Source organism: Eptatretus burgeri, chromosome 8 (assembly GCF_056783735.1).
Source record: "Eptatretus burgeri isolate ZD-2024b chromosome 8, Ebu_testis_v1, whole genome shotgun sequence".
Lineage (NCBI taxonomy): Eukaryota > Metazoa > Chordata > Myxini > Myxiniformes > Myxinidae > Eptatretus > Eptatretus burgeri.
This window is the reverse complement of record NC_140968.1, coordinates 82842259-82869758: the sequence shown is the minus strand read 5'-3', so window position 1 is coordinate 82869758 and position 27500 is coordinate 82842259. Positions and strand designations below refer to the sequence as shown.

Sequence of the window (27500 nt, the reverse complement as noted above, 5' to 3'; positions counted from 1 at the left end):
GTGCTACGTTGAAGAGCAGTTGCATGGTGTGAAAGGACAATTGCGTATTTGAGAGCTAAACACAGAAGGAAAGAAAAAGATGAAAGTGATGATGACAAGGGGGCTGCCAAGACATCGGATTCTGGTCATTGCTCATTGTGATTAGGCCTAAGTCACATTTGCCACGGCGGCCGTAGGGTCTACAAAATCTATGTCCACTAGCAATTATAGGGCGGCCGCAGTATTTACACAGTCACACAATGTTGCAGCCACATATGTTTTTATTTTTCGGGGAGCCGCACGGGGTATTTATAAATTGTGGAGACCGAAAACATGGGGATGCCCCACAGTCTTTGATTTGATGTCGCACGGTGACCTTAGGGCATTCCTGCGGCGGCCATAGAATTTTCAAGGCGACTGCAGGGGACCACAGGGGGGCCCTAAGGTGAACGTGTGGCCAGACGAACGGTAACGAGTGGGTTCTTTTTTTTTAGCAGTTCTTTTTTTTTCGGCTTGTTGAATTGCTACGGCGAACGTAGAAATGAAAAAAAGTTATAACTCCGCGTTATAATTCCACGGCGACCCTACCGCCTGCAAAATATAGCCACACGGCGTAGGGCCACCCTGAGGCCACCTCAGAAACTCTGCAGCCGCCGCAAGTTTCTGTCAATTCAGAGGGCGTACGGCCGCCGTATCCTCGCCATAGAGCAAATGTGACTAAGGCCTTACAAGCACTTCTGCTAACATACATTAGCAGTGATATTTTGAAACAATGAACAACATGAGACTTCACTCAGAACATAGAAATAATATATTTCAGGAACATCTCCATGTTGCAAACACAAGAACTGATGAACTCAATGTAAACATGAAACTACAGCAGAGACAAGGAAGGGATGAAAATGCAATGAAAGGAAGTAATCGAAAATAGATTAAAAAAAGAAAAGAAATGAGAATAGCACACAGTGGAGTGCATACCTCTGCCAGGCTGAACAGTTTACCTTTTGTATCCCACTGATAGGCCAGATCTGCATTAAAATGTAATCAGCTTGTTCTTGTCACCTACCCAACTCATTCACTAAGTTTTGTCTGGATTCTTCTATAAGTTTTTGAGATATCGTGCTATATATGGTGTATGGTCCTATCCCCCAATGGTGAAGAATCACTGATAGAATTCTAGTATCTAGATTCGGATCTTCACCAAATTCTAATCATTTCATCATAATCACACACCAAACATGTCCACCAAATTTTGTCTGAATCCATTAATAACTTTTTGAGATATCCTTCTCAAAGACAAACAAACAGACACAACTTCTATCCACCTTTGGTGTCAGAGATAATAAGTTAATTTTATTAGTTGACTCACCCTTGCCAACGAAGTGGCAGCTTCGTAGCTCATCCGAGCCACTGATTGGCGCCTCTGTGTAAATGAACTCTGAACATCATTTGGACTTGTAGGTGATGTCAGGGCAGTTTTATGCTCCCCTGGCTCTTCTTGGACCCAATTCTGTTGAATTCTCTGCCATTTCTGATGTGCCTGCTAATGTTCCACCATAAAATTAAACCTGCATTTCTAAAGGTAATCATTTGAAAAATTAAAACATGAATGTGTATCTGACATCGGCAGAAAGTTTTAGAAGAAACAGAAATGCGTTACAGTCATAGACTCCTATAGAGAAGGACTGGAACGTCACGATCTCGGGGTTTGTAACTTGAGTCTGAAGGATTAACCTGAGTCCGGGGCTAAAACGACTTCTAGAAGGGAGAGAGACACGATCTCGGGATCCAAATAGGGGTTTTTGAGGATGGCGAGTTCAATAGTGTCATTTTCAACACCACCTGAGGTCATCTTCAAGGTCAAAAGGTCATATTTCAAGGTCAAATTACTGAATTTTGGTTTTTTTTGCCCGTTTTTGTGTCTAACTCATGGAGGAAAACTTTTGTAAAGTCTATGACAAAACATGACATTGTGCACCTATTGCACCTACTTACTGATATCCACCAAGAACTGATGCGACTGGACAAACTGTCAAGCAGTTATTTCATTTCCAACAAGTTCACTCACCTTTTGGATTTCTATTCTTGAAGAGAGTTGAGAAAGATGGCATTGAGGTGCCCAAACAACTTTTTCCTTTGCAGAAGAACAGCCTGCTCTCAAAATGGTCCCAGATTATATCCATAACTGACCAGGTAAACATCTATGAATGCACAAGCAAGGAAATTCTTCAGCTTGTAATAAGCCAGCTCTGTGGGATGACTGAGGCACACGAGCTTCCTCATTTCACCTTCCTTCTGTCGCAGCTGCATCTTCTGGCAGAGAAAGACTGACTACGTTCTTCCTGCTCTATTTACAGATGAAGCCTTGGAAAAGTTTTTCGGCCAAGCCAGGCAAAGAAGTGGTGGAAACTTCTACATTGACGTAGTTGACATTATGGCTGCAGCTAAAATTGTAAATTTGCAAACACTCATTAAGCATGACATTATGCCCGAATCTAGTTCTCGTGTGATTGATTGCGACAAGAACTGTACAACTTCCATAAATCCAGATGAGCAAAGTGAACTCATTGACGAGATTACTCCTCAAGACACTCAGGATCTCTTGGGGTCTGACGATGCCCTGAAGCATAAAATAGTTTATTTGGTCGAACACCTTGTTCATAAATATGGCGATAGCACTAGTATGGAGGAGATCGTTGATGATGAAGATGGTAACGAGGTGTCATCTGAGTTTCTAGATGATTTGAATAGAGATGGATTGAGTGTGCCGACTATGTCAACCGTCTTTTTTGTACATAATGCCTATAATTTGTATGACAAGACTAAAATGCGTTGCCAATTTCATTTTGCTGAGCTGTTATCCTCTGTAGATGCACCTTTAGCTCGTAGTAATGCTGCATGTACTACTTTAGCTAACATTCTATTGAAAGCTCATGTCCTCAATGTAAGTGACAAAGAAAAAGCTTTGGGATGCTCAGGAGGCAAGAAAAGCTCTCCATCTAGTGATAGACATAGACATAGTTGTAATAGGCATAGTGTTGTGACATGCATATAATGTTTATGTAATACGATATATGACAATAAATATCAAAGTTTGACAGCTCTACACACTTGCATCTTATTACAATCAGCCATCTCTCACCGTTTATGAGTTAGACACAAAAACGGGCAAAAAATACCAAAATTCAGTAATTTGACCTTGAAATATGACCTTTTGACCTTGAAGATGACCTCAAGTGGTGTTGAAAATGACACCATTGAACTCGCCGTCTTCAAAAATCCCTATATGGATCCCAAGATCGTGTCTCTAGCCCTTCTAGAAGTCATTTTAGCCCCGGACTCAAGTTAATCCTTCAGACTCAATTTACAAACCCCGAGCATGGGAGGTTCCAGTCCTTCTCTATTATAGGAGGCTATTGTTACAGTATGTCAAGGTTCGAAAACCAAAGCAGAGTGGAGAAATAATACGAAGCATTTTTACCTCCTCCAACTCTCTCATATACTGTGGTTTGAGAGGACCCAGGCGCATGTTGCAATGTCTTCGAGAACGTTGCTGCCATCTTTCCTGTTGTCCTGCATCATTATCCCCAACTCCAAACCAATCAGCTGTTCCTCTGCATCAACATCACAATGTGTAGCGTCTGGTTCTCCACCATTGCTGACTGCATCCACCCCTCTTTCCTCCAAGGGGTACAATATCATAAAATGGATGGAACCCATGATTCACAAGAGGTTTGATGGTGGGTGTCTTGTTAATATCCCCTTTTGGATATTCAAGTTCCCATAGTGTCTTTTGAAAAAAACAGTAAACTCTTCAAGATATTGAATTGACTTATTACTCATCTTATGTTATCTCTTCTAAATAAAAGCAAAGGTGTGTCTTTATGCCTTTATGTCTGTTAACTACTCTGAGACCCTTGGGCCGATCCACGCCAATTTTTCACGGAAATCAAAGGGCGTATGTACATCCTTTGACTTTCCGTGACAAAAAAAAACATTTCAATGCAACACATATTTACATTAAAAAAAACATTTAAAAAAAGAATTTCGAAAAATGACATTTTTGATTTTTTGGATTTTTTTTCAGATTTCTCATCAGTTCCATCACTTTGGAAAGAAACTACTCTGAGACCAAGGACCATAGATAGGATGACAAACTCCTAGTGCACATGTTTGAGCCAAATTATAACTGCCCCCTTTTTCATTAGACGTCCCACGAGCAACCAGATTACGTGATATTTCATTTAAAGATGACGCTGATATGTACTTTTTTCAGCAAGTAATGCACAAAATCCACCCACAAACAGGGTGAGTACTCCACAAGTATTCTCCAATAAAATAATTGAATGGATTGAATGTGTGCTTGACAATTTAGCCTGTTAAACAATTTTCAATTCTACAACAAACCTCAAACTGGCTCTTCAGTAGATCAATCAAGCTCTCATAGTGAGCCTCTATTACAAGAGTTTATGAATGAATTTGCTGGAGAAACTCCTGGCTTATGCTGTAAGAGCAATTTCGTACCATCTGTAGCCTGCAGAGCATAAACGATGCCAGGATCTGCACTCTTGTTTTACAGCAATAATACAGCTTGCTGGTAAGGTATGCATTTCTTGAGGTTGCTTGAGGCTGAGGTTAACTTACCTCTTGATGGACTTGCTGAATGATCTCTGCCGTGAAAGCATGCGACGATGAGGAGCGGACAATGGTGCTTGCTCTGTTTCTGAAGAAAGGCTGCTGCTGCGCTGAAACATGGATCTCTTTTTGGCCTGCAGTGAACAACCACACACCAATACATTATAAGGAAAGAACACTACCACCCCAGCATTCCATGCAACACATATTTACAGACTTCCTTTGTGCTATGTAAGTCACCCTGTTCACCTATTTGGTGTTTTCATAGTGAGCACTTAGCTAATGATGCTAATTCAATATTCAAATCTTATAATACTGTGAAAGTTTGTCCATTGCCTTCTCTTGTTGTAATTTATGCAAAAGTACAATTATTGCTTCTTATGTACTAGACTCTGATACACAATGTACAGTACAACCTTATCAATGAGTCACAAGGAGCCACAATGAGCCCCCCCCAAAAACATTTCAAGTTCTGGGACGCTTTTGTCATGCAAGGTACGAGCCGTAAATATGGTATGCATTCAAGGGGAGGCGATATATGAAATTGGGAATGTGGCTGGCAAGATAGCTGAGAGGTACACACACTCACCGCTGAGCTATCTACCTGGATTTGAATCTCAGCCCAGCTACAAATCGTCATCCCGTTTCACAGGCAGAGCGAGACATGAATGTGTGTGCCATCCCTCGGATGGACATTAAACTGGGTATCCCAGATGCCTGCATTAGTTGGTGGATTTTAAAGATCCCACCGTGTACTCCACGAAGAGTAAGCGAGCTATTGCTACCAACCGGGGTAAATTCCAAATCCTTGCTCCAACTTCCTGGGGACACTGCATCATTGGAACAGCCGCACTCTTGAAGCAAATTACGCTACCCACAGCATTGTGCTACACATGAAAGAAGAAGAAATTGGGGCTAAAAAAAAGGGGGAAATGTCACCATAAATGGGGAACATGGATCAAAGTGTTGGAAGGGGGTTGGTGGGAGGGGTGGTCATGAGGTATCCCTTTTGCTTACATAACAGCTGGTGTCCTTTGTGATGCAAGAGTACAGTGCCCCCTCTGATAAAACCACAAAGCCATTTCTCGGAAGTTTTAGTGAAATAAAAGCTGCTCTGTTACACCCTGTCTGAGATATTTCACAGAGTTTTCCATTACGTTAAATTTCCTGACCACAGACGTCTGCAACAATTTTCCTTACAGATCTCGGTGTGCATAAGAATTTAGCTGAAACAATATAGACCTGCTCATCAGATTCTAAATTCACAATCTCACCGTCAGTCTGTCGCTACGACGATGACCGTGGATGAAGTCCTATATGTAATGGGTACGGGAATGGGAGACAAGGTCGAGAGATGCTGAGAAGCCTCGACCACAATGGTCGCGTGATTCTGCATTAATAAGCAGTTCTTGCGAGGATTTCTCTCTCTATCCATTGACCGACCGAGGCGCGAAACATTGTATTGCTTAACCCACCCCTCCCCCCACAATACCACAGCAACCCCCCACCCTATGCCATGCCATTGCCTTTCTTTATCCAATCAAAGTTGACACTGTATTTAGGCACCTGCTGGGTGTGAGCTGGTGGCCGAATTCCCGGTACATTGATAGAGAGTCCTTGAGGTTTCTGCGTCTGCAGCCGTGTCGGCTTCACCGTTTTAGACATTGCCCACTTGTGGAAAGCTTTTGAAATGACGACAGGAAAGGCCTGGGCCTTGAAGACATGTAAAGAATAAGTATCATGCAGGGTACCTGCGAACAATGAACAGAAAAACAACATCAAGCCCACTTTAACAACAGCATCCAATATTATCACATACTCATTTCAGAAATGGAGTTTATCATTGCTACAGCAAGTCATGAAGCGTGGAAATTTCTGAACGGCTCATATTCTTTTTGAAGAAGGAACACACACACACACACACACACACACACACACACACACACACACACACACACACACACACACACACACACACACACACACACACACACACGTCTCCATGCAATCTCCCGAGACTACTTCCTCATACATTATTAGCAGTCAAACCAATATGGAAGTAGCAAAATTTAGACAGGAGATAAAACACAGCCAAGCTGCCACAATCCATACCCAATCTCGGGCAAGACGAACGGTATCTCAAAGGCACGAGTGTATAAGCCGGTGAGTGGGCTGAAGTCTCAGATCACTCGGGAAAGCCAAGCCAGAGTCGGTTCAAATAACGTGTGGCCAAAAGGGTACGCGCAGGCATGGGGTGCACTCAGATAAGCCGCTTTCAGCCCACGTGCTTCCTCACCGCCACTCCCTTCCAACGTCAATGACAAAACACTTGAAGAACTCTTCTCACCTCGAAGAACTGCCCTGTAATACCTCGTCGTTCATGTTTCTTGATGTTGAGAAAAAATTGTTTTCTTTGCAAAATCCATAGTTTTCTGCAGGATATTTAAAAACGATGATTTTCCAGTAGTCGGTCCTGTAAACATCTCCACTTGCCGTGTCACTGTGAATCATGTGAGGAATACAATGGGTGGTTTGTAAACCAAGACAGTGTTGCCAACAACAGAAAAGATCCATCGAGCTGTGCACTTGCTGGACGCGTCTTTAATATGGTGACATTTCACTCAGATCTGTTTCTGTATTACATGCCTGCCATCCATTTATTATGGATGCAAGAAATAATATTAATAATAATGATAATAATAAATGTTTGATCCCATGCAAGGAACTTTGCATGGGATGATAGCAAGAGGCCATGAGGTCCAACACAGTCTGCACTTGTATAACCAACTTCGGGCTGTTTGTCCGTGCTCTATGCTTTATAAATGCAGAGCATCAAGCAATGAGGTGGTAAGTACACTTAAAAATCAGTGCACACTATTCTTGGTCTTTTGTATGACTCAGGCAGGGTTCTGAGCACTGATCTCCCAGATTCAGAGCGGACACTCGGACCCATTATACGACCAAGTTTGGTTATATGCAAATATGATTTGACCAGCATCCCCTTCCCCTTCTGGATACAATAATTTTTTTAATTTCTTTAATTTGTTAAGTGATTCTTCACCATTGAGCCACAGGGCTAAAAAAAGAAACTAAAAAGATATAAAAAAAACTTCATATATATATATACATATATATATATATATATATATATATATATATATATATATATATATATATATATATATATATATATATATATATATATATACACATATATATATATATATATACATATATATATACATATATATATATATATATATATATATATATATATATATATATATACATATATATATACACACACACACACACACACACACACACACACACACACACACACACACACACACACACACACACACACACACACACACACACACACACACACAGTATCTCAAAACGTTATGGAGGGATTTGAACGAAAGTTGGTGGACAGATTGGGTATGTAACAAGGAAGAATTGATTCGACTTTGGTGAAGACCTGGATCCAGATGTACAACAATTAAAAGTTTTTTTTTAAGTAATTCTTCACAATTGAAAGATGGGGCCAATAACGACACATAGCATGACATTTCAAAAAGTTGTGGACGAGTTATGCCAAAACTTGGTGGATGAGTTGGTGAGGTGACAAGAACTAGCAGATTACATTTTGGTTCAAGTTCGGATTCAGATCCAGGCCAGCAATGGGCTAAAACTTAAACCGTTCAGTCTGGCGGAGGTATGCGCTCTTCCGAGTGCCATTGTAGTTGCCTCACGCAAAAATCGTTCAGTACGAGCAGCTCGTACACCCTTAGGTGTTTAAGAGGTGACAAGGCATTTTGAGCAAATTGGAAGTCTTTTTGAGACACCAGTGTGTGGTCCATCCAAAAAAACACACTGATTACATTCTTTAACAATCCATTACAATGTCACATATGTCAGAAAATGAGAGGAATTAAATCATTGCATAACTGTCTTCTTCCATAAGCACTGTCTTCCATTAGCCATTTTGCAAGGCTCTTTCATGTGAGAAGAGGAATTGTTTATGAACTCACATGATGTTATCAAGGAACTCGATCGACGAGAGATGCGCCAAGACGTGGACATCCCAGGATAACGACTCCCACTCAGTACTGATGGACTTGCATGACCAAGCTACACAGTTGTTGTATGGTCGGATGGGTTGTCCATGGTCGGATTGTCGGCGACTAAACTGTCTCCCCAACCGAGTTTCTTGGTGAGGAGGGTCTATGATATGGAAACCCAGCAGGATGAAGAACAAAACCTGTAAAAAGGCGGAGGAGCGCCTTGTGAGCCAATGGCTATCCATATCGAGTGCCCAACTGCGTCTGCGGACATCCTCCTGCAGTTTGGTTACTTCTTATTAGGAGGTTGGTGGCGGGATTTGCAGAAGGTTGGTGGCAGGTAGCAGAAGGTTTATATAAAACCTTTCATTCCGCAAAACGTTCCAGAAGCACAAAAAAAAAAAAAACCCACTCTGTAGGAGTACCTCGAGTGCAGCTTCCCTTCGCAGGGCAGCTCACTGGATGGCGGGATTGGGGCAAAACCTTCGGGACCCCCAATCTTTGATGATAGGAGGGAAATCACTGAGTAACCTTCCCGGGTCAGATTGCAGGAGAGTGTGTCGGAGTGTTGCTGAGGTGTCGTCCATCAGACGGCGGTCGCCTTGGGTTAACCTGAGGTGGTCCCTTCGGGTGAGTGCCTGGAATGTCCTATCCCTAAGAGAGGATGATCACCTGTCTCTATTATCATCTGAGCTCAAGCATTTCAACATCAGTATTGCAGCAATCTCTGAGGTTCGGAGACCAGATTGCGGCGAGATCATGGTGTGTGATTACACCTACTATTGGTCTTGTCACTCTGATGGTTACCATGCCCAAGGAGTTGCTGTCGCTGTGTCCAACAAGATAACTCCAATGATAATTGAGGTAACACCAGTGAACGAGTGTATGATGAGACAAAGAATTCGTCACTCCTTGAGTGTCATTTCCCTGGTCTCTGTTTATGCTCCGACTGAGGTGAGTGATCTCACCGTGAAGGACGCATTCTATGCCGCGCTCGAGTTTGTGGTTGATCAGTGCCCCAGGGGAGATACACTTCTACTCTTTGGGGATTTCAATGCATTGACTGGAGCAGATAGGGATGGTTATGAGGTGTGTGTTGGTCCCCATGGGTCTGGAACTGTAAACCTGAATAGCACTGAGTTCCTTGACTTTGCATGAAGTCATGGATATTGTGGCTGTTTCATGGTTTCAGTGCCCATAGGCTCATCGCTGGACTTGGTATCCCAATGCTGGTGGTGTGGAAAATTAGATTGACCATATGCTCATTGATGGTCGCTGGAGCATGATCCAGAACTACAGAGTCAACCGGAGTGCTCAGTTCCTCAATAATGACCACCGGCTTGTTGTAGCAACTCATAAGTTGCACCTTATATCCATGAGAATGGTACCATCCCAGCCGAGGATGGCTGTTCGCAAGCTCAAGGATGAGATGGTAGCTGTGGAGTTTGCGAACAGGCTGAGTGGAGATTTGGGGGGTCTGGGTGCTTGGGGGGAACCTGAAGAGTTGTGAAGTGCCTTCAAGACCACCACCCTTGATGTTGCCATTAGATGTCTTAGAACTCACCGGAGGGTGAAGAAAAATTTTGTCTCTCAAGGGACACTGGATACCATTGCCCAGAGTCGCAAAGCCAGGCTGAATGGTAGAGCTGAGCTGTTCTGGGAGCTGCGGCTTACATCTGTCCGTGCACCAAGGGTAGACAAGGAGGCCTATGTGCAAGGAATCTGTGAGGCGGTAGAACATCACCTGTGGTCAAGTGATTCTCGTCCTGCTTACAGGGGAATTCATGCATTGCATTCATCCAAGCCCATCCCTCGGTGTACTGCAGTTAGAGCAGAGGGTGGTAGGCTCTTGACGGAGGAGTCCGACGTGAAGGCCCACTGGGCCTGTTACTTTGAGAGGTGGTAACAGGCTGATCCACTAGCTGTCGAGTTGGACATCAGGGGGTGTTACAATCGCTATTGCTGACCCTCTAATCAACTGTGGTCCTTCTTTGTTTGTGGAAACACAGGCTGTGGTGAACCGGTTGAAATGGGGTCAAGCACCAGGGATTTGTTGCATCCATGCTGAACTTCTCAAGGGTGGTGGGAATGCTGCACTCGTGATATTGCATGCAGTTCTGAGCTCTGCCTGGAACACAGACATCACTCCAACTGACTGTAAGAGGGGCCTTGTTGTCCCTCTCTCGAAAGGGAAGGGTGATTACCAAGACTGCAACAACTACCGAGTGGTGACGCCGCTCTCAGTGCCGGGCAAGGTCTTTGCTCAGCTAATTCTTGATCGGGTTCGACACCATCTGCTTGAGCAACAGCGTCCAGAGCAGTCAGGCTTCACACCAAAGAGGTCAACGATTGACCGCATCCTTGCCCTTCGGGTCCTCACCGAATGCAGATGAGAGTTTTGGCAGGGGCTGCTTGCAGCCTATGTTGATCTCTGTAAATCATTTGATTCAGTGAATCGGGATGCCCTCTGGAGGATTCTGATATCTGAACTATACTCTGGTACTGAGAGTGCTGTGAGATGTGGTGGTACCATCTCTGACTATTTCCAGTTGATGCTGGAGTTCGTCAGCAGTGTGTACTGCACCCCACACTTTTCAGCACTTGTATGGACTGGATTATAAGGAGCATGTCGGAGAGATCAAGCTGCGGTGCATCGATTGGGAATGTCAAGATCTCTGATCTTGATTTCGCAGATGATGCAGTCATCTTTGCGGAGACTCTAGATATCCTTTCGGGGGTCCTCGAGGTGCTGAATGAGGAGTCAGAGCCGCTGGGATTACGGGTTTCCTGGGTAAAACTAAGATCCAGGCTTTCATTGACATCTTGGATACTGCTAACCCGTCTGTATATGTTTGTGGTGAGGATGTTGAGATCGTGGAGAGATTCACTTACCTTGGTAGTGATATTCATGTCTCTGCTGGCTGTGAGCCAGAGGTCAACAGATGTTTGGGTCAGGCCTGGGGAGTCATGTATTCACTGGATCATTGGATGTGCTGCTGCCGGTAATTGTGCAGGAGGATGAAAGTCCGAGCCTTCAGGGCCTTGGTGCTTCCAGTCTTGCTCTATGGATGTAATGCTTGGGCTCTAATCAGGGATCTGAGATGGAGACTTAATTCCTTTGGTATCAGGTCTCTTCAGAGAATCCTTGGCTATCGCTGGTCAGTCTTTGTGTCCAACGAGCGGTTGATGAGAGAGACTCAAATGAGATTTGTTACCTGCATAGTCCGTGAGTGTCAGCTGCAGCTGTATTGACATGTGGCTCGTTTTCCTGACACTGATCCTGCTCACCAGATTCTCTCAGCGAGTGAGCCTCATGAGAGGAAGCGACCAATGGGCTGAGCACGTGCCTCCTGGTTGCAGCAGGTTGATTAGCATCTCCAGGAGATGTAGATGGGCCAGGCATCTGCCTGGGGGATGGCCAGACAGAGACCCGTGGAGTACCGGCAGAAAGTGGACGCCGTTACACGCTGCTCCGGCGCATGCTCCCATAGCTGACCCTGACCTATGCAGTAACTTTAAAACTACCCACAGTACTGCAAACACACTCGCTGGACCTCCCAGGATAAGTGTTAACACAGTCTTGAGGTGTCTCTGTGATGCAGGGATCCATTCTAGTCATCCTGTTCAGCAAGAAATAATTACGAAGTTCGGCACGAAATTTAACTTTGAATGGAAAGTGGTCATGGTAGTCCAAACCAGGAGGGGGAGCATTGGACTGACACCACAGTAGCTCCATCAGAAATGGAAGTGGAAGGTCCAATAGAGGGTGCCGTAGAGTTTCCTCTCCCACCAGGGAGCCCAGAACCCTCCATTAGCCCAGAAACCCCCAGGGGCAGCAGCAGGCTTTCATTACCAGAAACCAGGGACATCATGGGCCTTTTGATGCCTTGATATAAAACACGGCAATGAATATGAAGGCTGGATAGGACAAGCTGGCGGGGAACATAAAGGCTTGCCAGGTGAAGTAGGATAGCATGGGGTTGCCAAGCTGAAGCTGAAGCTGAAGCTTCAGTACCAAGCTGAAGGCTAATGGGGCTGAAATGGCAGCTGAGATAAAGACCAGTGGTGCCAGCCAAGATAAATTGGTAGTGCCCTTGACCAATGTGTGGGACATTCAGCAATGAATGGCGGCCGGCGACGCCAGAATGGGAGAAAGGATTAGGACTACAGTAATAGCTGCCAGGGGAATAATGGGAAGGGAAAACAAATCAGAGTAGAGTGGACATGGAGAGATTAGAAGGGAGAAAAGAGGGACAGAAAATAGCAGAATTAGAGGGAGATGAAATTAGAATGGAGATGGGTGAAAATAAAGTGGAAACGAAGGTAATGCCAGAGTGTGAGAATGAGGAAATCAAAAAAGGGATTGAGAGAAAAGAAATATCACCAGAGGAAATGATGGGTGTAAAATATGGAGGCTATGGCACCAGTGCCTCAGTGGGGGAGCAGCAGCTCTGTTTTAGCAGAAGCTCTGTGTATGAAACATTGACTTGGCAGCCATGACCCAGAGTCAGAAAAAAAACTTGGGGCAGGTCCTGTCTGGAAAAAAGGAGACACAAGGATGTGTTGGGGGCAGCAAAGTGAGGTGTGTGAGGCCCTTAAGGTGTGGCTGGGAGAGCCAGAGGGGAAGCTTTATCACCGGATGGAGTCCGGGGACACACTGAGTAATGATGTTAAATCGGGAGCAGGTCCAGCATCCAGGTAATTCAGGGTTGGAAAGGGACTCTCCCCAGGGAGTTGCATGTGTCTGACTGTGTGTGGGATGAAGTGGGATCTGCACCTGAGCCATAAGAGGCAGGCCAAATTTATTGAGGTAGGTCAGGGTACCCGAGAGATGACCCAAGGCGGAATGTGCCAGATCATGCGCTTATTGGGGGAGCCAGTGAGGGCCTCCAATAATTTGGACAGAACAAGCCAGCACAGAGAAAGACAGAGCAAGGCAGCTCAGTGGTTCCATCTTCTCAGGTGTGTTGGGCTGGAGAGCAGGCAGCGATCCTGTGGAAGAGATCACACTGCCCAGCCAAGAGATTGTGCAGGAGCAGGGAGTGAAAATTTGAGGACCAGGATCAAACCGAGTAGAGCATCAGCACATGGGCGATGAGTAAATTGGGAAAGTAAAACCACAATAGAGAGGGGGGGGCTGAAGGCTTAAAAGGAAAATGTGTTTTGATGTAAGAAGTGTATAGATGCTTCCCCTTCGCACCATTTTGATGTCTACGTCTGCTGGAGAACATGAGTAGGCAAGTGGATTTTGTGAGGATCCCTCGAGTCCCAACTTGGTAGTTTCAGGGAAGGCAAGCCCCCCAACCCACCCCACCCAACCCCCTGAATCGAACTACTCTGCCAGCGAGCCAGGAAAGGCAATTCCACCTCCACCTTCAAGTCAGAGCACGTGCCTTGGTTACCTCCTGGGAGATGGGAGAGTATAGACGGATGAGAGGCACAGGAGGGATAGCTTTCCTTTTTTTTCTGTAAGGCTTACTTGGCTGCATCTAGATGGGTTTGAGGGTTGTGGAGTAGTGGCTGAAACCCGAATCCTATCCAGATTCCTCCTGATGACGCCATATTTGCTCTTTACTTCTTGGGGTTCCTTCTTGGTCTTCTGTTTCATTATGTTTGTACCATATCCTGATGCTGTGTGGACTGTGCTTCCCTGCTGACAGACCTCTGGTAGCTTGTACATGTTGCTGCATTTGAGCTTAGGTTGTAACTGCTGAAATCTATCTGTCCGGGTTCTTCCCGACATCTTTGTTCTTTGTTCTTTTGACATTTCTTTCTGACTTATTTTCATAATAATTCTTGCTTTTTCTTCTCATTCATCTCTTTTACTCTCTTTTCCCCTCTTTTGTTATCCATCTCTCAAAGGAGAAGTGAATTCTTGCAGAAAATTTTCTGTAAGGTTGACTTGGCTGCGCATGGATGGGTATGTGGGTTGTGGAGTCGTGGCTGAAACCACAATCCGATCCAGGTTCCTCCTGATGACTCCATTTTTGCTCTTTACTTCTTCCAGTTCCTTCTTGGTCATCTGTTTCATTCAGAGGGATTTGGTGTTTTTTTTTTTTTAGCTTGGATTGATCCCAATTCAATTGGGCCATCAAGTAATCATCCTATAGGCCATAAGGCTTGAAGCCTGGGGCCTACATAAACTGTGTGCCACAAAATCCCTGTGATGTTGATGGGCTGCATCCTTTGACATCTGATGATGCTTTTAATAATTGCTTTTGGTGTTTTTCACACTGAAGAGAAAAGCTGGAGGTAACTTGTGGCGATTATGAACACAACACTTCTGTTTCGAGCAATTTTACCTCATGTCCCACTGAGCATATTATTCAATTATATGGGGTTTCAATAAATGATTTTTTTCCAATTTTTTCTCCGATTTAACTCTACATTTCGACCATCATAAAAAAACACCCCAATTATTGTAACACCCCTGACGTCCAACTCGACAGCTGGTGGATCAGCCTGGTACAACCGCTCAAAGTAACCGGCCCAGGGGGCCTTCACTTCGGACTCCTCTGTCAAGAGCCTACCACCCTCTACTCTAACTGCAGTACACCGAGGGATGGCTTGGATGAATACAATGCACGAATTCCCCTGAAAGCAGGATGAGAATCACTTGACCACAGGTGATGCTCTACCCTCTCACAGATTCCTCGCACATAGGCATCCTTGTCTATCCTTAGCACCGTACAGTTTTACGTCTCAGCTCCCTGAACAGCTCAGCTCTGCGATTCAGCCTGGCCCTGCGATTCCGGTCAATGGTATCCAGTGTCCCTTGAGAGACAAAATTTTTCTTTGCCCTGCGGTGAGTTCCAAGACATCCACCGGCAACATCAAGGACGGTGGTCTTGAAGGCACTCCCAACTCTTCAGGACCTCCCAAAGCACCCAGACCCCCCCAAGTCTCCACTCAGCTTCTTTGCAAACTCCTCAGCTACCCTCTCATCCTTGAGCTTGCCAGCATCCAGCCTAGGCTGGGATTGTACCATTCTCCTGGATTTAAGGTGCAACTTAAGAGTTGCTACAACAAGCCGGTGGTCAGTGTTGAGGACCTGAGCACTCCGGTAGACCCTGCAGTTCTGGATCATCCTCCAGTGACCCTCAACGAGGACATGGTCAATCTCCTTTGCCACACCACCAGCGTTGGAATACCAAGTCCAGCGATGAGCGTGTAGGTGCTGAAACCATGAACCGGCCACCTTAAGTCCATGACTTCTTTCAAAGTCAAGGAGCTTAGTGCTATTCAGATTCACAGTTCCTGACCCATGGTGACCAACACATGTCTCATAACCATCCCTATTAGTTAGGGTCGATGCATTGAAATCCCCCAAGATTAGAAGTGTATCTTGTCTGGGGCACTGATCAACCATAGACTCGTGCGTGGCACAGAATGCGTCCTTCACGGTGAGATCACTCGCCTCAATCAGAGCATAAACAGAGACAAAGGAAATGACACCCAAGGAGTGAGGAATGCTTAATCTCATCATACACTCGTTGACCGGTGTTACCTCAATTATCATTGGAGTCAGCTTATAGGACACAGCTACAGCAACTCATTGGGTATGGTCACCATCAGTGACCAGACCAATACTAGGTGTAACCACCCACCATGATCTCGCCGCAATCCAGTTTCTGAACCTCAGAGAGTGCTGCAATACCGATGTCCAAATGCTTGGCTCAGATGAGAACAGACAGGTGATCATCCTCTCTTAGGGATAGGACATTCCAGGCACCCACCCGAAGGGACCACCTCAGGTTAACCCAAGGAGACCGCCGTCTGGTGGACGACACCTCAGCACCACTCCGACACACACTCTCCCGCAATCTGACCTGGGCATGTTACCCCGTGGTTTCCCTCCTATCATCAAACATTGGGGGTCCCGAAGGCTTTGCCCCAATCCTGTCATCTGGTGAGCTGCCCTGCGAAGGGAAGCTGCACAGGAGGTACTCCCACGGAGTGGGTTTTCAGATTTCTTTGCGTTTTTGTGTTTTGCGGAATGAAGGGTTTTACGGTGGCTGGAGTGCAAATCCTGCCACCAACCTCCTCATAAAAAAGTAACCCAACTGCAGGAGGACGTCCACAGACACAGTTGGGCACTACATGTGGATGGCCGTTGGCTCACAAGAAGCTCCTCCGCCCTTTGACAGGTTTTGTTTTTAATCCTGCTGGGTGTCCATATCCAAACACCCTCCTCACCAGAAAACCTGGTGGGGGAGATGGTTTAGTCGCCAACAACCCGACCATGGAACAGGTTAGTACAGGTTTACATGGTACCTGTAGTAAGTCACAGATCTACTCTGGCCTGACCTGACATTAGTGACATATTTCATACAATGGCAGAAAAATGTCTCAAGGTCTTGTCAGAATTTAAAACTGCTCCTGCTGTACATTTTTAAAGTTTACCCGTAGCCCCGTTGCAAAATTCAAAACACCTTTCGCTGCGCAATTCAAAAATTATCTTGTAGTCCTGATGCATAATTAGATACACCTCCCACTGTGTATTACAAAAGAGTTTGCTGCCACATTAGTTACAAACACATAAAAGCAACATAATTTAAAACCACTCCTGCAACACAATTCAAAAATTCACCAGTTGCCTCGTTGCAAAGTTCAAAACACCCGTTGCTGAACAATTAAAAACCGCTCCTGCTGCACAATTCAAAGCACTTCACCACCATGCAACACCTCTCAAAATACCTCGACACTAACCACGTCCAGTATGATCACGTGACTGTCTGATATCTGTCAGGCTACTTACTGACACAATATCACTATGTCTGCACCCCTGAAAAAAACATCACTTCTTGATAATAGCATCAAGATGCCTGCCAAACGACCACCTTAATCACCGACTGCACTTCTGCGTGCCATGAAAGTACCTAAAGCTGTGACCTATCAGCTGTGCTGCCACAACCAGTCTACCTATCAGCAGAGCCACCACTACTCCATCTAATAGTCATGCCGCAGTCATAGCCAGTGAGGGTGTTGAGGTCTTTCAAGGTCTTTAAGGTCAAGGTAGTGACACTAACGGAGAGGAGAGCGAAGAGTTGGACAACCCTGTCGCTCTCTCTGAGCTCTTTGCTATAACATATACAATTTTTATCTTCGTTACCCTGGCCAAAGGATAGGGTATTGCATTTGGGTCTGTTTGTTTGTTTGTCTGCACAGAACTTTCATGTTTTTCTCTGCAACTACCTGTCGGATTGAGATAAAATTTTCACTACAGGTGCCCTCATTATGACGTTATAATTACATATGTAGAACGCTACATCTGATAAGTATGAAAATTTTTGAGGGTCATCTAGGGATAAAATGGTACACAGAAATTTTTTTGATGACGTCATCGGTCACTTGATGTGGCAACCATATATATATGTATGTAAAACCTTCAAAAATCTTCTTCTCTGAAGTGGCTGAACAGATCGAGACAAAACTTTATACATATGACTGCCTATCATTGAGGAAGAAAAAGTTCACACAAATGCTGTCATTGCTCACATGGTTTGGCAGCCAAATTGGATTTACCCTAAAAGCTATTAAAAAATATATATCATCTAGAACGGCGGGACAAATCAAGGGGAAACTACATACAAATGTTCCCCAAGCCATGGGCGTACAATTTTAAAGAATAATTGATGGGTCACATGGTTTGACAACCATATTAAATTGAAGAAAAATATAAAATAACATTTTCTCTGGAACCACTAAATCAATCAAAGTGAAACTTCACATTTTTGATCCAGTGGCGATCGGGAATACATGTTTTAAATTTCAACTTGATCTGACGCATGGCCAGGCAGCCAGAATTATTTGAACAGAATTATTTGTCATAGGTCTATAAAAGCTTTGCTTTGTTGTTGTTGTTGTTGTTGTTGTTGTTGTTACTGTTGTTGTTACTGTTTTTGTTGGGATTCTTGTTGGGGGTCGATTTTTGAAATGTGCACCCATTGGTGGAATAGCTGCCGGACCTCACACACATTTGTTGCTCGACTCCACCAACCATGGCACCAAGACACAAATGATATGGCCGTGTGTGTGTGTGTGTGTGTGTGTGTGTGTGTGTGTGTGTGTGTGTGTGTGTGCGCCATATGCATGTATATATGTAGTTTTCATTTCAAATTAAACAGGAATAAATTCTTGAGTGGGGCGAGTGTGAAAAGATCCTGACAACCTGGGACTTAAACCCAAGGACCTCATTGCGAATGCACTCACACTAACACTGAAAGATTTATGATGGTCGACATGTTGCATGCCTGCTCGGCACACCCCAAATGTGTGCGTGCGTGCTTGTTGGAGATAAATCATATCTCCATAATTTAATAAACAGGAATAAATATATGCATGGGGCTAATGTGAAAAAAATCCTGACACCCCAAAACTCAAACTCAAGGACCTCATTGCTGATGCAGCAACAGATCAATTAAGAAAAACAACCCACACATTTGTTAAAACTTGTTATAGTTGTGGAAGCATTATTGAGCATGTTGTGGAACGTTGGCAGAGGCCCTCACTTTCTTTTTTTCTTCCGCCCTCACTTTTTCAGCTTTCAACTTTTTCAGGAGGGGTTTTTAAATTGTTTTCTCCTCCTCATCCTCCTCACATTTACGTCATTGCTGTGATTGATCGTCAGATTGGCCGTCAGACCGTCCACGAGATCAGTAACCAATCACAGCTCGAGCGCTTCAGAGCTCCTGTCAATCTTCGGAGTTAGGCCATGCCCAAGCATGTAGTCAGTCCGTCTTCACCATTGAAACAGTCATGCACAAAGGACATGTCTTCGTTTGGACAGATTTGTGTTTCTAGAATCTTAAACTGCAATGTCACCTTACATTGTGTAGTCAAGCTAACAGGAATTTGTATCTACATTTATTTTATCGAAGTTATGTTTGGTAATCGGCTATGTAAGTATTATCAACATCATATAGTAATCGACTTTTATTTGACCTCGCGATCATTCATGGTATTTATTCTTGTTATTTTTTTTTAATATTAAATGGCAATCGGCTGCCCAAGTATCAACATCATTTGGTAATCAGCTTTCATTCAACGTCGGGGTCATTCATGGTATTCAGCTTGCTCGCTCTTAAATTCCGTTTTCTCAACAACCAGTGTGACCACTCCTTGGCTTTTTTCACAAGATCTTGGCCTATTCGTTGTTCACCTTGGCCTCTTGGTTTTCTAGGTGTATAGGTTTTCTATTATCATCACTTTTCCGAAACCTTGTGAATTATTGGCTTTTTTCATTGGCTCACCTTGGCATTTATGAAAATGAGGACTGGTCACACTGTCCAAAACCGCTGTTGGCAAGTGTTGCGGGGTGTTTCACGTATCAGGAATAACTGGCCTTGACCTTGCTTCGCACAGCCTCTGCCGAATATTTAGATAGGTTTTAGAATATTTAGATTTAGATATTTAGGGAATGATAGGTCAATGACATGAAGGGAGAGGAGTTCGATTCAAAGGGAAGCAAAAAATGGAAGTTGGGATGAGATAAGTAAGAATAAGGGGCAGAGTGAATCAGAAACTTTGGGGGTAATGCAAACATGAATTGTGATGAGATGAATGAAAGCATATTTTACGTGTCAAAATAGAAATTTAACCGATCACGTTTTTCACAATATATGTTAATACGATGGCTGACAGCATGACCTAGAGGTACGCACACTGCCTCAAAGCTGTCTCGTCTGGGATTTAATCCTGACCCAGCTATAAACTATCATCCTGGTGTTTCACAGGCAGGGCGACTCCTCAATGTGTGTGCAGTCCTCCGGGTGGACGTTAAACTGGCATCTCATCTGCTGGCATGAGTTGGTGGACGTTAAAGATTCCACAGCGTTCTTCACAAAGAGTAGACGAGCTATCGCCGGCACTCCGAACAAATCCCAAATTCCTCCCCTAACTACTGCTCGGGAGAGGGATGGCAAATTACCCAGCATGACCCCAGGTCAATAAACTGCTTTGGTAAAACCAACGCTTTGGAGTAGAGAGTATGTGACATCGCATTGGATCAGATGCTCATATGATCGTACAGTTAAGTGTGCTTTATATAAATGTGTGAAAGTGGGGTCAAGCGTTGAAGTTTGTTGTATGTAAGAAAAGGGTGTGCACTCTTCACAACAGCAATAGCTCCAGAATTTATATGTGAGACACAAAGTAAACAAACAAATAAGTTAACAAAAATAAATAAACAAGACCCTTTATTTATTTGACAAAACAAGGCAAGTCTGGGAATGAGATTTTCATGCCTTTCGCTCCTGCTCGCGCGCCTGTGCATTCCTTTCCAAACATGTACCTCATTTGCGGATTCCAGGGTAATGCACACAAAGATAAAATAAGAATGCTTATCTTCCATAAAAGGAGAGCATTGGTAAAGGTCGCGATGCTATAAGAAGTTAGACTTCGATATGATAATGTTCCTTTTGTATTATTTGCTGCCTGGGAAGGGGTGGATGTTGGGAGAGGGGGCGAGGGGGGGGGAGAGTCCTTTACATCGGGTAAAGGGAAAGGTTCCAGGGATGAGAAGAGTAATGGGAAATGAAGCAGGGGAAGTAAATTTGAGTGGAAAGAGGGGGCGGTAGTGAAAAATACTGCTATATTAGCAAACATAGTAAATTGATGAACCTGGTATTACATTTACTTATTAACTGATATTTGATGTACTTCTTGCAAAGAATTGACAGTCACATCTTGTGAGCATGCCTATTAAAGGTCTTCCATGGCCAGCAAGGCCTGAGGATTGACTGAAGGTGATTTAGGCAGGAATTTGTGATTTGTTCAGGAAGCCAGTGATAACTCACCGACATTTCATGAAACACACCGGAGGAGGATCTTCAATGTTCACCAACGAGTTCTTGGAGATGGGACACCAGCTTAATATCCATGTTCAAGGTGTACTTTGTGATGCACCAATCCAACAGTTTATAGTTGCATTGAGAATGAAACCCAGACTAGACAGCTGAAAAGTAAGTGTGCCACTTCTGCACCATTCTATACCTACTCAATACACCCAATGAAGAATTGTACAAAGTGCTCCTACAATGGATTTGTAAGAAACAGAAGAGAGCAGAACTATATCCACATGCCAAGGACTGGCTCAGGCCCTTAGTCCCTGCTCTTAACCAGCTTATACATTTTGCACATTAACTCTTTGAACCCTGGAGGCTGTTTTACCGGCTGCTATTCAAACCTCCATATACCCGAGTGGCCGGTTTACCGGCTACTATTCAAACCTCCATATACCCGAGTGGCCGGTTTACCGACTACTATTCAAACCTCCATATACCCGAGTGGCCGGTTTACCGGCTACTATTCAAACCTCCATATACCCGAGTGGCCGGTTTACCGACTACTATTCAAACCTCCATATACCCGAGTGGCCGGTTTACCGGCTACTATTCAAACCTCCATATACCCGAGTGGCCGGTTTACCGACTACTATTCAAACCTCCATATACCCGAGTGGCCGGTTTACCGACTACTATTCAAACCTCCATATACCCGAGTGGCCGGTTTACCGACTACTATTCAAACCTCCATATACCCGAGTGGCCGGTTTACCGACTACTATTCAAACCTCCATATACCCTCGTGGCCGGTTTACCAGCTACTATTCAAACCTCCATATACCCGAGTGGCCGGTTTACCGACTACTATTCAAACCTCCATTTACCCTCGTGGCCGGTTTACCGACTACTATTCAAACCTCCATATACCCTCGTGGCCGGTTTACCGGCTGCTATTCAAACCTCCATATACCCGAGTGGCTGGTTTACCGGCTGCTATTCAAACCTCCATATACCCGAGTGGCCAGTTTACCGACTACTATTCAAACCTCCATATACCCTCGTGGCCGGTTTACCGGCTGCTATTCAAACCTCCATATACCCTCGTGGCCGGTTTACCGGCTGCTATTCAAACCTCCATATACTCTCGTGGCCGGTTTACCGGCTGCTATTCAAACCTCCATATACCCTCGTGGCCGGTTTACCGGCTGCTATTCAAACCTCCATATACCCTCGTGGCCGGTTTACCGGCTGCTATTCAAACCTCCATATACCCGAGTGGCCGGTTTACCGGCTGCTATTCAAACCTCCATTTACCCTCGTGGCCGGTTTACCGGCTGCTATTCAAACCTCCATATACCCTCGTGGCCGGTTTACCGGCTGCTATTCAAACCTCCATATACCCGAGTGGCCGGTTTACCGGCTGCTATTCAAACCTCCATTTACCCTCGTGGCCAGATTTCCTCCAGGGCGCCCAGGGTGAGAGAGCAGAAAGTCCAAGGTGGTCAGGATTCAAATGGTTAAAATTCCACACTGCTATAGCACTGTAGAAATACTGAGTGCGTCAACATTATTCTGAACAAAGCAAACAAAGAAAATGACAAACTAAATCCATATTTTCATCATGTTATCTTCTAAATCAGTATTCCCAGAAGGCTGTACGTGGAATTCATAATTGAACATGGATACCAGTCAAACTCCAAAAGCCTTTTAGCAAACGATCCCACTGGATTATTTGCACTTGCACACAAATGTGTAAACAAAAGGAAAGAGTAGCACTCTTTGCAAGTAATGTGTCCATTGGGATTTAATGTTACACATGTACAGTACAACAACAGCAACCGTAATTGCAACGAACCTGTCTGGAACCCAAATTATAATCAGTGGGGATGAACCATATCAAAGAAAACTTGTACCCAATAATACCACCATTTGAACCATTTTTGTTATGCTGCGTTCAACTCTTAAAATGGTTTTCAGAGGCTCGAAAAGTGTTTTCAAGCCTGGGAATTAATAGTACTTCAGAAGTGGCTTTCGGGCACTATCAGAAACTTTCAGCACAGGTATCACATTATTGTTTACTGTACAATGGGTAGATCACAGAAAAGCAGAGAAACAATATGTTTAATTTCATTTGATCATTCAAATGAAACAAAGCTCTGACCAAGACTACAAATGGCACAATCAGGAGTATTTCCAAAGTATGAGGGTCATTTTTGTGAATGGATTTATGAAACACAATCTATTCAATCGACATGGATGAGCTCATTTCTGATTGAGGTAAAGCTACACTTCCACCCTGAAGCCCAATGATTCTCCATCAGTGTAAAAAGGAATTGATGGCAACACAGTAATCCTCAGTGCTCAAAGCAAAGCAAAGATGCCTGTGAGGCCTAATCGATGTCAACCACCGATATTCTCACAATGATTCCTTCATTTTCAGGTACATGAAGTAATCATATGGCAACAGGTCAGGAGAATGGGGATGGTGTGGAAGGGCCTCCCAACTCCACTTCTGAAGCAAGGATTCCATGTCACACCGGCGAGGAGGCGCTGCATTGTCTTGGAGGAGAAGCATGCTGTCTTTTCAAATTGTTTCTGATGCAGCACTGGGCATCTTATTCTGCAGTACCTTTGGACAATATGCTCCTTTCACAGTATAATGCTGGGACATATGACTGTTGAACACAAGGCCATGGTGGGATAAGAACATGATGTGTGTCACCAGGATGTGATGAGTGATTTTTCTTTGTTGATGACGATGATGATCACCATTCAGCAGTTTGTCCAATCAAACTATGGATCAAAGGGATGCACAATGTTTCATCTGTCAGGCTGTGCTCCAGGAATATGTCACCGTTGCTTTTTTCAATGCTGCAGATTAGTCGTGGTAAGTAACATGGGTGGCCTGCTGATCATGTGAGCATGCATTTTGCCCAAAATCTTCCTTTTCCCCAGTTCTCGGTGAATATTCAGAATATAGTTGCCAGTGACATTTGGTTAATCCAGTCCCACACTTTAATCCATTTCACTTAACCCTGCCTCACATCTTGCTCAGCTTGACACTGTGGAAACCAAGGCCTTCAAGTTCATTGGAATTCCCATGATCAAGCTGTGTCTATGGGCCTATCACCTTGCCATTGTTGACAGGTTGGTGGTCTCTCCATCTTTTCCCACCTCCTTCTGGTCTTGCACTCTCTGCCCTCTCTGCTTTGTCCTCCATGCATCTGCAGGGTGCACGTGGACCATCAACCCCCTCCTTGTTGAAACTCCCAAAATCCACGATCACCCCACATGGGGAATGAACTTCCACATTCTCTTCAATCTCACTCTTCCCTCCAGGTTGAGGTCGTTTAGTCATGATACGTGAAACACCTTGCAACCCCTGCCTGCAGAAAACACAGACTTTCTGGAACGCCGGCAGAGCATTTTCCATCCAATCAACAAGTAGTTTTGTTTAAAAAAAAATTCTCCATGGGTAGGCACGTTCCTATGTTGAAAGTTTTCTCGCTCAAGTGGTTGCGTCGCTCAAAGTTGCTCAAGTGGTTGCGGAGAAAACAAATTTAAAAGCGAGTAAAGGTGAAAAAGTGAGAGCGGAAAAAAAAAGTGAGGACCTCAGCTGACGTTCCACAACATGGTCAAGGATTGTTATTGACGCCTAATTACTAGTAAAAGTGTCTGGGGAAGATTAATCATACTTGGACTTTTATTTATTTATTTTTTATTTCGGGCCTCCGAAAAGCCTTAACAATTTCATTACCAGGTGAACAAAAAGGTTCCGATTTTAGGTCAAAAGTGAAACAAACAAACAAAAAATCATCTAATTTGTCATTCTCTTGTATTATATTTGATCTAGACGAAGGTTGGCACAGATGTGCTTTCAAACAACCCGAAAGGGATGCAGAGAAAGATTTCGGATTCGAGTTATTTTCAGGATTACACAGAGGTCAAAGGTCAAAAAAGGTCACAAACTTAGGATTTTGACCTGCTGAGCTTTTATATTTCAACCGATCGAGGTAATACTTGGCACAGACAATACTTACTGCAGACAGTACATGCTAGTAGAAATCAACATTGGTTCGGTTTCTTCATTTTGATTTCAAAGGGATCAAAAGTAGATGGAGGTCATGGTGGAAGTGGAGGAGAAATATTGCATCTGCTCGCGAATGCCTGCAATTCTATTTACACATACAGCTGCATGTCATACTCGCTTGCAATGTCCCTCCGTCCATTATGCAGCTGAAACTGGCACCTGGACAGCACCTGCACATTACTACCACTGAGCTAGGTCACTTGGTATTACTCCCTGGCATGATGACATTTGAAAAGCCGCAGACAGTTCGGCATGGCGAGGTCATGCACACAACTTTTGAAATGGCAATTACACACCAAGCACTACGTAAAAAAACAAAAACAAATAAAAAACAACCAAACCTGAGATAATGCAATACTTTACAACGCAAATATTATATCGGTGAATACATGACAACTCACTGCCTGCAATAACAACTACAACGCCATTGTTACATTTCCCACTTTGAGACGTTCATCATGTTCAGGTTGGTAACAGATGTTATTAATTACAGTGTGGAATGTACAGCTTGCCACACGGGATAAAACCATTACTCTGAAACAAATAAAATAATTCTCATGAAGCATTTTAGTTTACGTGTAACCCTTCGTTTACTGATAAGACATGAAACGTCCCGCCCCATATTAAATTCTACTGGTTCCAACTACCTATTGGGATTTCTCATTCAAAACACAGGTGGTTAACAATAACAATTTGCAACAGACTACAGTCACTTTATTACACCAGGTGGATATCAAGCAGACTACAGTCACTTCATTACACCAGGTGGATATCAACCACACTACAGTCACTTCATTACACCAGGTGGATATCAAGCAGACTACAGTCACTTCATTATTCCAGGTAGATATCAACTAAACTACAGTCACTTCATTACCAGGGAGATACCAACCAGACTGCAGTCACTTCCTTACCAGGTAGATATCAACCAGACTACAGTCACTTCATTATTCCAGGTAGATATCAACCAAACTACAGTCACTTCATTACCAGGGAGATACCAACCAGATGACATTCACTTCATTACCAGGTAGATATCAACCAGACTGCAGTCACTTCATTACCAGGTAGATATCAACAAGACTGCAGTCACTTCATTACCAGGTCGATACCAACCAGACTACAGTTACTTCATTATCAGGTAGATATCAACCAGACAACAGTAACTTCATTACCAAGTAGATATCAACCAGACTACAGTTACTTCATTACCAGGTAGAAATCAACCAGACAATAGTCACTTCATTATACCAGGTAGATATCAACCAAGCTGCAGTCACTTCATTACCAGGAAGATATCAACCAGACTACAGTGACTTCATTACCAGGTAGATATCAACCAGACTACAGTCACTTCATTACCAGGTAGATATCAACCAGACTGCAGTCACTTCATTACCATGTAGATATCAACCAGGCTACAGTCACTTCGTTACCAGGTAGATATCAACCAGACTACAGTTACTTCATTACCAGGTAGATATCAACCAGACTATAGTCACTTCATTATACCAGGTGGATATCAACCAGACTACAGTCACTTCGTTCCGAGGTAGATATCAACCAGACTACAGTCACTTCATTACCAAGCAGATATCAACCAGACTAGTTACTTCATTACCAGGTAGATATCAACCAGACTATAGTCACTCCATTATACCAGGTGGATATCAACCACACTACAGTCACTTCATTATTCCAGGTAGATATCAACCAAACTACAGTCACTTCATTACCAGGTAGCTATAAACCAGACTACTGTCACTTCATTACCAGGAAGATATCAACCAGACAACAGTCACTTCATTATGAGGTAGATATTAACCAGACTACAGTCACTTCATTACCAGGTAGTTATCAACCAGACAACAGTCACTTCATTACCAGGTAGATATCAACCAGACAACAGTCACTTCATTACCAGGTAGATATCAACCAGACTAC

At 43.9% G+C, this 27500-nt stretch overlaps 1 protein-coding gene across 9 annotated transcripts in view; it reads right to left on the bottom strand.

Annotated features, from left to right (window-relative positions):
- The window catches only part of LOC147022168 (inactive rhomboid protein 1-like), a 67492-nt gene that overhangs the window by 38839 nt on the left and 1153 nt on the right, over nucleotides 1-27500 (bottom strand). For 5 of the 9 annotated variants that reach the window (XR_015061092.1, XM_085892817.1, XM_085892815.1 and 2 more), the window contains exons 2-5: nucleotides 6181-6365; nucleotides 4624-4748; nucleotides 3461-3593; nucleotides 1349-1522 (exon numbers count right to left, since the gene is read on the bottom strand). Coding sequence is in view for 8 of the 9 variants with exons in the window: in XM_085892817.1 (XP_085748943.1) it covers nucleotides 1349-1522; nucleotides 3461-3593; nucleotides 4624-4748; nucleotides 6181-6279 (531 nt within the window). In the remaining variant the exon portion in view is untranslated. Of the gene's footprint in view, nucleotides 1-1348; nucleotides 1523-3460; nucleotides 3661-4623; nucleotides 4749-6180; nucleotides 6366-6726; nucleotides 6880-19933; nucleotides 19953-27500 lie in introns of those variants that run through there. The other 4 variants (XM_085892818.1, XM_085892816.1, XM_085892819.1 and 1 more) reach the window with 4 other exon arrangements.